This window comes from Oreochromis niloticus, unplaced genomic scaffold (assembly GCF_001858045.2).
Source record: "Oreochromis niloticus isolate F11D_XX unplaced genomic scaffold, O_niloticus_UMD_NMBU tig00007743_pilon, whole genome shotgun sequence".
In the NCBI taxonomy this organism is placed as follows: domain Eukaryota; kingdom Metazoa; phylum Chordata; class Actinopteri; order Cichliformes; family Cichlidae; genus Oreochromis; species Oreochromis niloticus.
This window is the reverse complement of record NW_020328741.1, coordinates 250,765-263,431: the sequence shown is the minus strand read 5'-3', so window position 1 is coordinate 263,431 and position 12,667 is coordinate 250,765. Positions and strand designations below refer to the sequence as shown.

At 38.5% G+C, this 12,667-nt stretch overlaps 1 protein-coding gene across 2 annotated transcripts; it reads left to right on the top strand.

Moving 5' to 3' along the window:
• The first annotated feature begins 5,594 nt into the window (after positions 1 to 5,594).
• LOC106097553 (probable serine/threonine-protein kinase ireA) lies at positions 5,595 to 10,896 on the top strand. 2 transcript variants are annotated; one of them, XM_019355301.2, is made up of 7 exons: positions 5,595 to 5,645; positions 6,435 to 8,376; positions 8,463 to 8,626; positions 8,708 to 8,928; positions 9,227 to 9,356; positions 9,428 to 9,525; positions 9,633 to 10,896. In XM_019355301.2, exons 2-7 carry the CDS (start codon positions 6,447 to 6,449, stop codon positions 9,880 to 9,882), a joined length of 2,793 nt encoding a protein of 930 aa, XP_019210846.1. In that variant the 5' UTR covers positions 5,595 to 5,645; positions 6,435 to 6,446; the 3' UTR covers positions 9,883 to 10,896. The 2 variants fall into 2 exon arrangements, with proteins under 2 accessions (XP_019210846.1, XP_019210847.1); XM_019355302.2 differs by lacking the exon at positions 9,428 to 9,525.
• The last annotated feature ends 1,771 nt before the right edge of the window (positions 10,897 to 12,667 follow it).

The following is a 12,667-nucleotide window of genomic DNA, read 5'->3' as shown; positions in this document are numbered from 1 at the left end:
GGTTGATCTTGCTGGAATTCCACATAAAACCTTTCTTCTGCCAAGCGAGCCTCAGCACTTCTTCTTTGACAAGTGAAGCACAGGAATTTTACCAGGATTGATCTGGGTTGGGAGCCATCTGGAGGGGGCTCTCTGGATCTGTGGATCTGTAGCGCTGTAGATGACAGGATGCCGAGATCTCCCAGAGTAGCTTCTCCACAAAGTGGGTCATAGATGGTGATCCCGATTCTGCTCCCTCCGGGACCCCGTATAGTCTGAGCAACTCCCTCCTCGAGTAGGCCTCCAATGATGTCACTTTTGTTTGGAGCTTTTCCTGCATTGTTAATATCTCGGACAAAAACTCGTCTGTGTAGTGGAGCTCATCTTCATGTTCAGTGACCCTGGTTTCCACATCCTTGAGCCGTGCATTGGCTTTGTCCAGCTCGCCTGCAGTCCAGCAGTTGCAATTTTGTGTCTTTTCGAAATTCTTTCACCCCTTTGCCAACGCCACTCAGTTCTTTTAGTATCAGCGTCAAACTTCCCGGATCATCCTCGTCTTCTGTCTCAAAACCATCACGGTTAGGAGTGGGAGAGTAGCCTCGGCTAGCCCCAGGAGGGCTAATGTTAGTCTCATCTGTTAGCTGCGAGTTATGTCTTCAACTCGTTCGAGACTTAACTTTTTAACTCTTTTGTTCTTTTTGGACGTCATTTATGACCCTTTTCCTCTTTGCATGCACTTAGCTAGTTAATTAATTCACTTTGGAGCAGTTTTAATAATTTTCAGTCGAGAGCTCTCTTACTAAGATGCCATCCCCTCTTGGACTGGAACCAGAAGCCGACGGTACTAAACTTTAACTAAAAGCGAGCCTTTATTTGGTCTGATACACTAGAAGCAGAAAAACAAGGTGAGATCAAACTTGGGCGAAACTAAACTGAAAACCTAAACTGGGAAAACTAAGTAACTATGAAAACTGTGATTAGACTGTGGTAACAATGAAAAACAGAAATGGACATTATTCTTCCCAGGAGCATGCGAGACACTGTGAAGATCAAGAACATGAAACATGAACACGACCTGTGCAGAATCATGACATGCATGGAACCTGACGTGACGTATGGGGAGAAAACACAGACGATCTGACCAAGACTGAATGACACACACAGACTAAAAACACACAGAAGGTGATCAGGGGAAGTGGAAACACATGAGGAAACAGCTGGCACAAATGAACATAATGGCGCCACAGGAGAAGAGTAAAACTACACACATTGAACAAAGAAACACAAGACTTTCGAAATAAAACGGGAAACATGGAGAGACGTAGACATAATAACACAAGTTTGACAACATGAAGACGCAGACAACAAGCCAATGACAGACTAACACAGAAGACAGGAAAAGACACAAACACAGAGGTGAAAACACAACTAAACTGAACTTCAACTAAACCCCAACTAAGAATAACGCCACAAGAACTTAACATATGTCAATATAACCTAACGAATCAAAAATATAAAATAAACTCAAAATGCTGGATCACAGACCCAGCCCTTGACACACGATTAATGTTTTTTCTTCATTTTGACTGATACTGTATCATAAACCCACTCACAATAGCAATGATTAACAAATGATAAATCACATCTTACAGCCATATGTTCATACATTTATTGATAATTAACTGATTAATCTTAGAATTGGGTTATATTATTACAGTAATATTCATGTTTAATCCAAAATCATACAAAAGAATGAAGAAAGAAGCTTGCATATTGCTCACTTTTAAGTGCAAAGGGGAAGTTCAGAACAGGTGGTGTCATTTTGGAACTTGTAAACATTCAGCACTTCCAAAAGAAAAATGAAAAAGCATTGAAGCTTGAAGAGATATTTATATATTCATAGACGAGTTTATGCCCTTTTGGGGGTGCACCCTAAATTTCATCATAGCACCCCTAAAAACAACCATAGTTGTAACCGTAATGATAATGTGTTTTAGTATTTTTTTCTGACATTGTCTACTAATGCTACATTTGCCAACTCATCTACTGCAGATTGGATAGAGTGAAAACTGTCCAGTGTTCTTGATTAAGGGTGGGTTTAAAAATCAATTTCCCAATTCAAATCAATTTTAATTTGAATAATATAAATTCTTTAAATCCTGAAATAGATTTTCAAATATAAATGTATTTTGAGAGAAATGTCAGAATCTCAGCTAAAAGCACATGTGAGGACTAGAAAAATTTGATTCACACAATCTGTGCTGGCAAATAGTTTGGGGACTTGTAATTAACTTTAGATCACTTTAATAGTTATTTGCATTCTAAGCACCCAAAATAATATAAGTAGAAAAGTTATAGATTCATATGATTTGAGAGTTGTTTATGCAGACTTAGTGGAAGGCTGTGTGTAGGAATGCTGGAGTGAACCAGGGCAAGGTCAAATAACAATAAGCTCTCACAGACAGTTGCTGCTTGGATATGAGACTAAATAACAGGAAAAGGACAGGATATGTAAGGATTAGACAAACTAATAGGTCTTATTTTAGTTGTAGTGTGAGAAAACAATAAAACTAATATGATCAGTTACTTGGGAAAAAGAACAAATCAACGTATGTGTAAAGATGTCGCAGAAGAAAGTTGCGAAGAAGGCTGCGCATGTGTTGCATCTTCTCAAGGTTGTTTGTGTATACTTGGGCAGGGGGGATGCATGCACGAGATAATGAAGTGGAGCTATGGCAAAGGCTGAATAATAGCTGACCGTTGCAGAAAGTAACTGAAGCAAGGTTAAGAAAGCAGGAAAGGGCACGCCAGGCAGGTGCGTGTGTGTGTATGTGTGTGTGTGAGAGAGAGAGATGCGATAGTGATCCCTAGGTGAAGGTGCACCTGATGGAGAAGAAGAGCACCAAGAGGTTGGGACTAACCTATGCGGCAATAAGAAGGGGCTAAAGTCTTAACCACGGCCCTCCCCAACGTTTTTTTTTTTTAACCAATCAGATAGTAGCACATTTTTCATATTTAAGATTGTGTACGGCTAAGTTAGGAATCTCTTACGGAAGTTGGTTACAGCAAACTCCAAATGACATAGATCAAATAAACAGATTCTGCACAAAAATGTAAATGCAAAGCACGGATCATTCGGAAGACGACATGTACACAGACATGCCATTGTGTGCTGAAAGTTGATATTTTACAGATTCCAGAACTGCTGGTTTCATCACTATCTGACCAAAATTAATTGAACCAGCAGCAAAAGAAGACCAAAACTACGCTACATGTTTGAAAACCATTGTCACGAATTCACCGTTACTTTGGATGTTTTGCTTCCACCACAATAAAATCGCACTTCATGCACAGCTGTATCTCACAGTGTGTTTCAAGACCAGTTTCCCATAAGAAATCTCCAGTTGGAGCTACATTGATGTAACAGACTACAAATGCATTCTCCACTTTTGGATTTGGGAAACATCTAAAGCGGGTGATTTGGCAGCTTCCTTGTGACTGCGAGCAAGGAAAGTTTATTAATAAGTAGTGACAGGAGAAGTAAGCTCCCAAATTTTTAATGGTATCAGAAGTATCAGTGCTTTCTGCAAACAGTTGTCAGAATAATAAACTGCATATAGTTTGATTGTTTGACAAGTTTCTTTATCATCAGTGGGTCATGGTCATCATTCCTGATATGTTCTCATCCTCTGGAGCATCAACATATGGTACAATAATAAAGATGATTGAGTTCAGGGAGTTGTAGAATTACTTCTTCATTTTTCAGCAATTCGTAGTTGCTTTTAGACATTCTCTTAACTGCAACTTCTGTGCTGTTCTCTCTCAGCCCCAAGGAGACTTCAGTACCATTGCTTCCCTTCGCTATTCTGAATTCACATAAATAATGCTTCTGATTCTGGATATTTTATTTTTGTCGGTGCCAACAAGTTTCTCCAGTTTGTCCTTCCACCTCTTGCTGATTGGAATCCGATTTTGGTTTTCTGATTTTGCATTTGTGCTGCATTCAAAAGGCGTTAGATTTGAAGTTGATTCCACAACAGGAACTTTGGTTATTGGATCAGTTGCTGCAGTGGAAATTTCAGCATTTGGGTCTTCTTGCTTTTCTGTCTTTTCCATCTTTTTCTTCTTCCTGACTAAAGGTGAGGCTGTGTTTCCCCCCACATTCAGAGCTTGGCCTGCTGAAATAGTTGTTTAGACTTCTCAGCACCTCTTTCAGCTTTTCATTCATTTCCATTGCTACAAATGTTAACTGAAAGCAGGTTTCCAAATAAACCGTAAGTGTTGATCCTGATGTTAGTGGAGTGTTGCTCATTTACAAAAGGGGCGACTGCTCTGAACAGTCCTTTAAGAAGTCTATGCCCCAGTCCTTTGTGCCTTTTGTTTTCTGTGTTATCACAGATTCACAGATGTCAGGTCTCTCTTTTAAGCAAAGCAGTTTCAGTAGTTGTGGAACTACAACTACTAACAACTACGTATTTCAAGTGTAATCAGCCACTTTTTTTTCAAGGTGTATTTGCAAATCTGTAGACAAAGTTCTCGTCCTCTGCAGTGTCAATAGATCAGCTACAATCTGTAATACCAATCTTCACTTCTAACACTGATCTGGTTACTGTGGAGGCAATTTAAAGTCAAGTTTTAGTGAAGTCATTGTCATGCCAAGAAAACATTCTACACCCCATTACACCACCAGAAGCCTGAAGTGTTCACAGAAGGTACGATGGATCCATTGTCCACTGGGAACTGGGAGAAACCCCAAAGTAAAGGGATACCCACCCCAGCTCACCACCTCTCACCAGGGGCAATTCCAAACTGAGACAGAGTCCAGCCCCTCTCCAGGAGAATGGTTCCAGAGCCCAAGCCATGCGTAGAGGTGAGCCCGACTATGTCTAGCCGGTACCACTCAACCTCACGCATTAACTCAGGCTCCTTCCCCACCAGAGAGGTGACATTCCATGTCCCAATTGCCAGTCTTGGTAGCCGGGGATTGTCTGTCCGGTACTCTGCTCCTGCAGATGCCTGGCTCACAATGCACTCGACCAAAATAGCTAATAAGATAAACCGACACATCCATCTATGCATATACATGTCCATGACATAATATATTATAACTCAAATTGTGCAAATATTACATTACTTGGTTCAAACACAAAGAGAACTCAAACTAAAGACAGCAATAATGTCATACTACAAGCGGAGCCATTCACCGGCTCTAACCATCATTAAATGAACTTTGGCGCAATTGTGTGCCTGAATAAAATTACTACACTATGGCGGCAGCCAGCGGCACATGCCTTAAATTACCACGTGAAAACGTACTTTCTGTCATTAACTTAACACTAGGAGCATCACCATAAATATTGCAAACAGGAACGCAGGTGATAACAAACTGACCTGGAATTACTACCTCTCCCTCTGGAATAGCAGCGCAGCACATCAAAATTATGCCTACGTCACTTCAAACAATATTTCAGGAACAGAAAACCTCAGAGCCTTTTGTTCAACACATAAAATAAAGCTATGATAATTAGCCTACAAATCCTGACATGCACTCAACCCCTCCCACTCCCAGTCTAACAGGTTTGCTGAATGTGTTGTATAAATGGGAGGAGCCAGAAGATACCTGAGATCTTGACCTGAATGAAACAGCCCTAGTGTACATCGACACTGTAAGTTCATTTCCTTAAAATCCTCTTTTGTTTTAAGGGGAAGGGTTTGTTTTTAGCCTTTATTGAGAAAAGTAAAAAAAAAAAGAAAAAGAAAAGAAAAAACAGGGCGAGAGAGAGCAGGAGGCAGACACGCAGTAAAAAGGCCTTGGGGAGGATTTGATTCCGAGCCTCCGCCTTACCACATGTGGGTCACATGCTCAGTCAGGTCGGCCGTACCGGTGCCCCTAACAAGGGTTTCTTATATATATAACAGTACTGTAAAATAATCTCTGCTTGCTTAAGAAAAGCACTGATCACACAGCGAGTGTTGGGTTGTAATTTGATCCCATTTGCAATGTTTGGGTTGGGTTATGTTTGTTCACTTTGTTCAAAGTTTAAGTGGCATAGCAACACTTGTCTAAGATATCTTTGTTAAGAATATGCTTTAGTATCTTAGGAATTTTGCGATTAAGAACCAGTGTAAATTATATCCAAATCCAAATGCTCTACATTATATTATAATATAATATTACATAGGCTACTGCCCCTGCGACCCAGCCCTGGATAAGCAGAAGATGATGGTTGGATAATATTATGTCCATTATTTGTGTCCAAATCTGTTGCTGTCTATTCCAAGTTGGTATTTTTGCACAGAATTTTGTCTATGTTTCTGAAACCACTTGACAAACTACTGTTAAAATAAAATGAACAAAAAATTAAATTTAAATACTTGAGATGCTTTTCTTAAGTTTAAAGCAGAACCAAATTCAGTATCACTTGGCTAGTATTAATTCTTTCTCTCTTCCACAGGCAAGTAAAGAAATGAATGTTCAAGTGACACAGGTTCAAGTGACATTCCCCCAACCAACAGACACACATCCTGTAGTACAGTGTATATTTAACAATAACCGCAAAAAGCTCAAGAAGTTACTGAGGCACAATGACATTAATGGACTTTACCCTTCTAGAGAGTGGAAGGAATGCATAACTCCATTGATTGCTGCTGTTGTAAATCACAATGCAGATATATGTACGTATCTCTTGAAACAGGGTGCAGACCCAAATATACCTTCTCAGTATGGTTGGTCACCTTTGCATTATGTCTCACTTTCCAAAGCTCCACTTTTTTTTGTGGAGAAACTTCTAGAAGCAAAAGCTGATTTAAATGGATGCCATGTTTTCACACCACTGCTTACTGCTGCCACCAATGACAGAGAAGATGTTGTAAACGTGCTCCTCTCTGCTGGTGCACTGGTAGCACTCTTACCTATAACTCCTGAGCATTATGTTCACAACAAAAGATTATCTGAGATGATTCATAAAATTGCATCCAAAGGAAATGAATTCTGCTCCAAAATCAGACATTTTTTGGATGCTAGAATTGCTATTTCTGAAAAAACACCTGAAGAAGTCTTCAGAAATTTTAATAGTCACATGCTGTTGGAAGATCCTCAGGACCATTTAACCATGATTGAACTTCTCTTTACTGTTACAGGACAAAAGGCAGAAAAATACTGCCAGGCGTGTATTAAATGGCTAAAGGAAAGTGAGAATGTGAATACTTACATTGCAGGTGCAGCCAGTCGCTTTCCAAACATCCCTAAGACACAAATAAAGATGGCAGTTGAAAGTTTAAATGCAGTTTTCTGTACAATGGATGACATAACAAATGAGCATGCACTAGCTATAGTTCCACAACTACTGAAACAGCTTGACTCACAAGACAGTGGTGTTTGTGAATCAGTGCTACAAACACTGTATGTGATAACACAGAAAACAAAAGGCACAAAGGACTGGGACTTAGACTTCTTCAAGAAGTTATGCAGAACAGTTGCCCCTTTTGTAAATGAGAAGCTTCTGACTAATACCAGGGTCTACACATACGGTATATTGGCAAACCTGCAGTTAATTGAACAGGCAGCTAACATTTTTACATCAGTGGGTGTAACGTCAGTGCCCGAGGACATACTGACATCAGCTGATATGAAAATGAATGACAAGCTGAAAGAGGTGCTGAGAAATCTGAAAGAATATCTGAGCAAACCAAACTCAGAATGTGAGGGAAATGCAGCATCGTCTGTGGCCAAGAAGAAAAAGAAAAGGAAGAAGAAAAAGAAGGAAAAGACAGAAAAGCAAGAAGACCCAAATGCTGAAGTTTCCACTGCAGCAACTGATCCAACAACAAAAGTTTCTGTTGTGGAATCAAGTTCAAATGTAAAGCCTTTTGAATACAGCACCATTGAAAAATCAGAAAAACGAAACTGGCTTCCAGTCAGCAAGAGGTGGAAGAACAAATTGGAGACGCTTGTTGACTCAGATGACAGTAAAATATCCAGAATCAGAAGCATTATTTATGTGAATGATGAAGAATTCAGAATAGCGAATGGAAGCGATGGTACTGAAGTCTTCTTGGGGCTGAGAGAGGACGGCACAGAAGTTGCCATTAAGAGAATGTCTAAAAGCAAATACAAAGTCCTAAAGAAAGAAGAAGGAATCCTACGTCTACCTGAACTCGATCATCCTTATATCGTACGATATGTTGATTTTCAGGAGGACGAGAACTTTGGATATCTTTGTCTGCAACTTTGTGAATACACTTTGGAAGAATATATCATTAATGTCTGTAACAACGATAAGAAAGATAAGGTTTTAAGGAAACTCGTCGAAGAATTTCTAGAAAGTCTAAAGGTGCTTCACTCTCGAAATCCAAAAATTCTTCATCGAGATCTCAAACCCCAGAACGTTCTGATTGGTAAGACATGTTTGAAATTCAAGAAAACAAACATTTTAATTCATATTTACCAGATATGATTTTATTTCACATGATTCTTCCTGCAGATGTTACTGGGAGGGCAAGATTAGCTGATTTTGGCATAAGCAGACGCTTACTCAAAGACCAAACAACTTTACGTACACGCAGTGCAGGAACCAAATGCTGGATGGCCCGAGAGACTTTAGCAGAAGAATCTGTCATATCATACAAGTCAAGCACTGACATCCAGGTAAAGTCTGAACACAAACTTGATTAACTGAAAGATGACTTGGTAAACATACCTAAACTGATAACATGTGTTATTATCAAGGTGGCAGGCATGCTGATCTATTATATCCTCTCTGGAGGGAACCATCCATTTGGCAAATCCTTTGAATGTGAGTTCAACATTCACAAAGGGAACTACAGTTTGGATCATGTTCAAGATGTGGTGGCAAAGGATCTGATCGAGGGGATGATCAACAAAGAGCCAAAGGACAGACCCAAAGTAGAAGAATGCTTAAACCATCCCTTCTTCTGGACTTCTGAAAAGTAAGGAAGTCATGCTGATCGATGACTGATAAATAATTTTTCCTGATTACTGGAACAAGATGAATGATTCCTGGTTTCACTGTAAAACGGCAATAGAGATGTTAATGTTGGAAAAACCTGAGCCACACTTGATCATCCAGGACGAACCTAGTTAAGCATGCATGCTAACATTTTCTGCTAATGCTAAATCCTTTCCCTACACTTTTGTTATTATATTTATAAATGTTCATTAATTCTTCTTTTGTTTATGTTTCATTTGTACTTTTTTCATTTATAAAGCATAATTTGAAATTTCCAGGAAAACTGAATACCTGAGAAAGATCGGTAACAGGGACGAGGTTGCAAACCACCGTAAGGCTGACCAGGAGCTGATTGTTTCTCTAGAAAAATGTGCTGTGGACGAATCCTTTAAACAGTGGAAAAATAAGGTGACTGCAAGATCACAGATCAAATGTCTATGTTCCTAAAATCCACTTCATGACTAATGTGTTTGTTGCAGTTTCCACAAGAGCTGGTTCAGAAGTTGGAAGGTAAAAAGCCCTACACTGAAAACACGCTGGGATTACTGCGCTTTATACGCAATCTCCATGAGCATTAGTGAGTTAAACTAAATGACAAGTGACTCTATCTATCTATCGATCTATCTATCTAGAACCTTGCTTATGTTATTTACCATACAGTAATCAAACTTTCCTTGTTCACAGTGCCAAGGAAGCAGCCCAAATTGATGTTCTGGCATTGTTTCCTGATCTCTTTGGGAGTATTCACACATTTGGAAAGAACCAAGGCTGGAATTCAGAGACACCGTTGAGGGAAATGTTTCAAAGACAAGACAGCGAGGACATTAGCACAGTTTTGATGATGCCATCTAAAAGCACGGAGGAGTCCCTGGGTGTCCCCGTTCAAGAGTCTCAACCCAGTGAAGTGAAAGTTGTCAGCAGCCATAAAAAATAAAATAATAACTGCTAGCAGTAGCAGAGATGTCATGTAGGTGTGCCTCCTGCTGCTCTGTTATTTCTTAAAGGATCACCACAGAAGACACTGATCTGCTGTGGTGATCCACATGTTAGCACATAGTTGTCCTTCCTTACACAACACTCCATTTTACCAGCACTAACATTGCAGTATCTTCAAGCTAGGTCTGCTCCTTAATGGAGCCACTACCAAGACCCTTAGACTGAACCAGCTAAATGGATTTTAGATACAAATTATACTTGTGTGAAATAAGTGCCTGATGTTTTGAAAAAGTAACTATTGATTTTTAAAAATATGAGAGAAATAGATTAGAATTACAATTGTTTGAGTCTCTTTACTCTATTATTTTATTTTTCTTATTTTTGCGAGGGTGTGTACTGTATTTATACACAATTACGCTGCTTTTGTTTTTCTGTTTTTTTGTGGTTGTAGTTGCTTATTGCTACATTTATTTGTACTCAATTTTTTTTCTACAGTAGTACAACATTATATTTTTATTCAGTTAATCTTCAGGTTTAATTCTACATTATATGGGGGGTATGAGGAACAGAAATAGAGACATTTTGTTGACATCTTCAACAAATACAAAAGTTAAAAAAAATATCTGTTTTTTTTTTCACAATTATAGTTTTAAAGACTTCCATTTCTGATCGTGGCCTTTCACAGACTGTAAACAGAATAAATACGTTGGACATGCATTTTGCTTTGTGGAAATCACCTCGGGCCTATGACAGATTCAAACTGTACAAACATGTACGTCACATAGAAATTGAGCAAATCTTTGTACTTAATATTAAGAACCACAAGTGGATTTAGCAAATATTACGATTTTGAGATTTAAACCATGCAGGGTTTATTTTCTAGTGAATGGTATTGTAAATTTGCAAAACATATACATTACACATATTTAAGAAACATGATTTCTTATTTTGTTTCTCATCATGTTTTCTAAAGCAAAATACAAAGTAAACTGTAGATTGATTCTTTCTGTGTAAATAAATCTGTAAAGCTGTGACTGTAGGATGTGTCCCTTCATGGTTTTTTCTTGAATGTTAAATCTTTTCACCACAATACAAAGTAAGCAGTGAGGCCTATTTTCTTTTGTTTTTGTTATTTTGCACTTTAAAGGTCTGAGAACTAAAATATAAACTACACTTCAAATGTAATGGGTTTTTAAATTTTTATTTAATTGCAATTTTTATCTTATTTTTCCATAACAGTGTGTTATAAAACATAACATATTTAATGACAGACTTTATGCCGTTATTGTAAAAGAAGATTTGTATCTATGCCCATTAGACCTTCTCCAGTATTTGTTTCATAATTAATTCTAACATCTATCATGTAAGATTTCATACAGATTTAGTGTATTGGTCACATTTTAAGGGGATTATTACTTTCTTTAATATTGTATTATAATGCTGATTTTCCCCCTCCCCATTTTTTTCTGTTTCTTTCACATCTGTTGACAGAGTTTTTATTCAGATTCAGAAGACTTTATTTATCCCCGAGGGGCAATTCAGTTACCACCATTGAAATTATTTCTTCTTGACTTTAGGAACTGTTGAATATCAACTCCTTTATAGTTTTCTTAAATTAGAAATATTTCTCAGTCACCTTACAGTCATGGGATCTCAGGCAACAGGCACATTATATAAGTACTACTTCAATTCTCCTGAAAATATGGCTGGCATTCATGAAAGTGATAAAAAAGTGAAATATGATTTAATCTATTTGGACTTATCTTTTTAAGTTAAATATTTCTGTTCTAATAGTTTTGTGGATAATAAAATAATACGACAGGAGTTGAAGGAAAGTAACACATTTACTCTCATTTGGGGCGACTGAGGATGGATCAGATGAGTTTGCCACCTACCTTGTGTCCTCATACCTGGTGGTAATGGACAGCATGTTGCCTTATCAGTACTGGGGTCTTTTGTTTGATGGTTCCACAGTGCCTCCCTCTGGCTGTGATGAAGTACTACACCCCTCTGCACTTTCTATTACAGGGAATGTCTAGAAAGCACAAACCTTTAATAATCACAGCTGAGATCATAAACTGTAGTTATCCTTCCTTCTTTTCCTTCTTCCTTCCTCTTAAGCACTTAAGGGTTGCTGGAGATGGCTTGAAGACTATCCCAGCTTTCACAAGGTAAAACTCAGGGTACACACTTTACAGTTCACCACTCATGATCACATTCCCAATAGATGATTGTAATTCCCAAAAGAATCACCAATTAACCTAAAAAAGCAAGTTGTTGGACTGTGAGAGGGAGCCGGAGCACCCTCAGAGAATACAACATGCAAACAGCAGCCAGCAGATTCACATGCAGGACCTTCTTGCTGTGAGGCAACAGTACCAACCACTGCACCACCGTGCTGACCTTAGAGCGCAGTTGTATGGTGGAAAATGTTACTGTGGATGCTTTAGATTATATTACATACAGAAAAAAGTACTGGTTTATTATTTTAGTGGGCAAAAGAGTCAAGATTGGATCTAAAGGATGTAAATGGACAAGCACAGTGCATTTCTACTCAGTCTGAACACTCGACACAGCCTCATTCACCCAACTGCACACACATGATTAGGGGAAACTCAACATTCAGTATCTTCTTTTTTTCATCAAAAGACTTTCTCTGTATCTCTGCTCTGTTTGTTTTTGACTTGAAACACTAAATAAATGTTTTACTGCACATCTGTCTCTATTGTTTAATCAGCAGCTGTAATACTAAACTGTCCAAAATTTAAAATTCTACATTTAGA

Coding starts and splice junctions, on each gene's coding strand:
- LOC106097553 (XM_019355301.2), top strand. CDS start 6,447: ATGAATGTTCAAGTGACACAGGTTCAAGTGACATTCCCCCAACCAACA. Junction 8,377..8,462: donor ACCCCAGAACGTTCTGATTG/GTAAGACATGTT, acceptor TTCTTCCTGCAG/ATGTTACTGGGAGGGCAAGA. Junction 8,929..9,226: donor TTCTTCTGGACTTCTGAAAA/GTAAGGAAGTCA, acceptor TGAAATTTCCAG/GAAAACTGAATACCTGAGAA.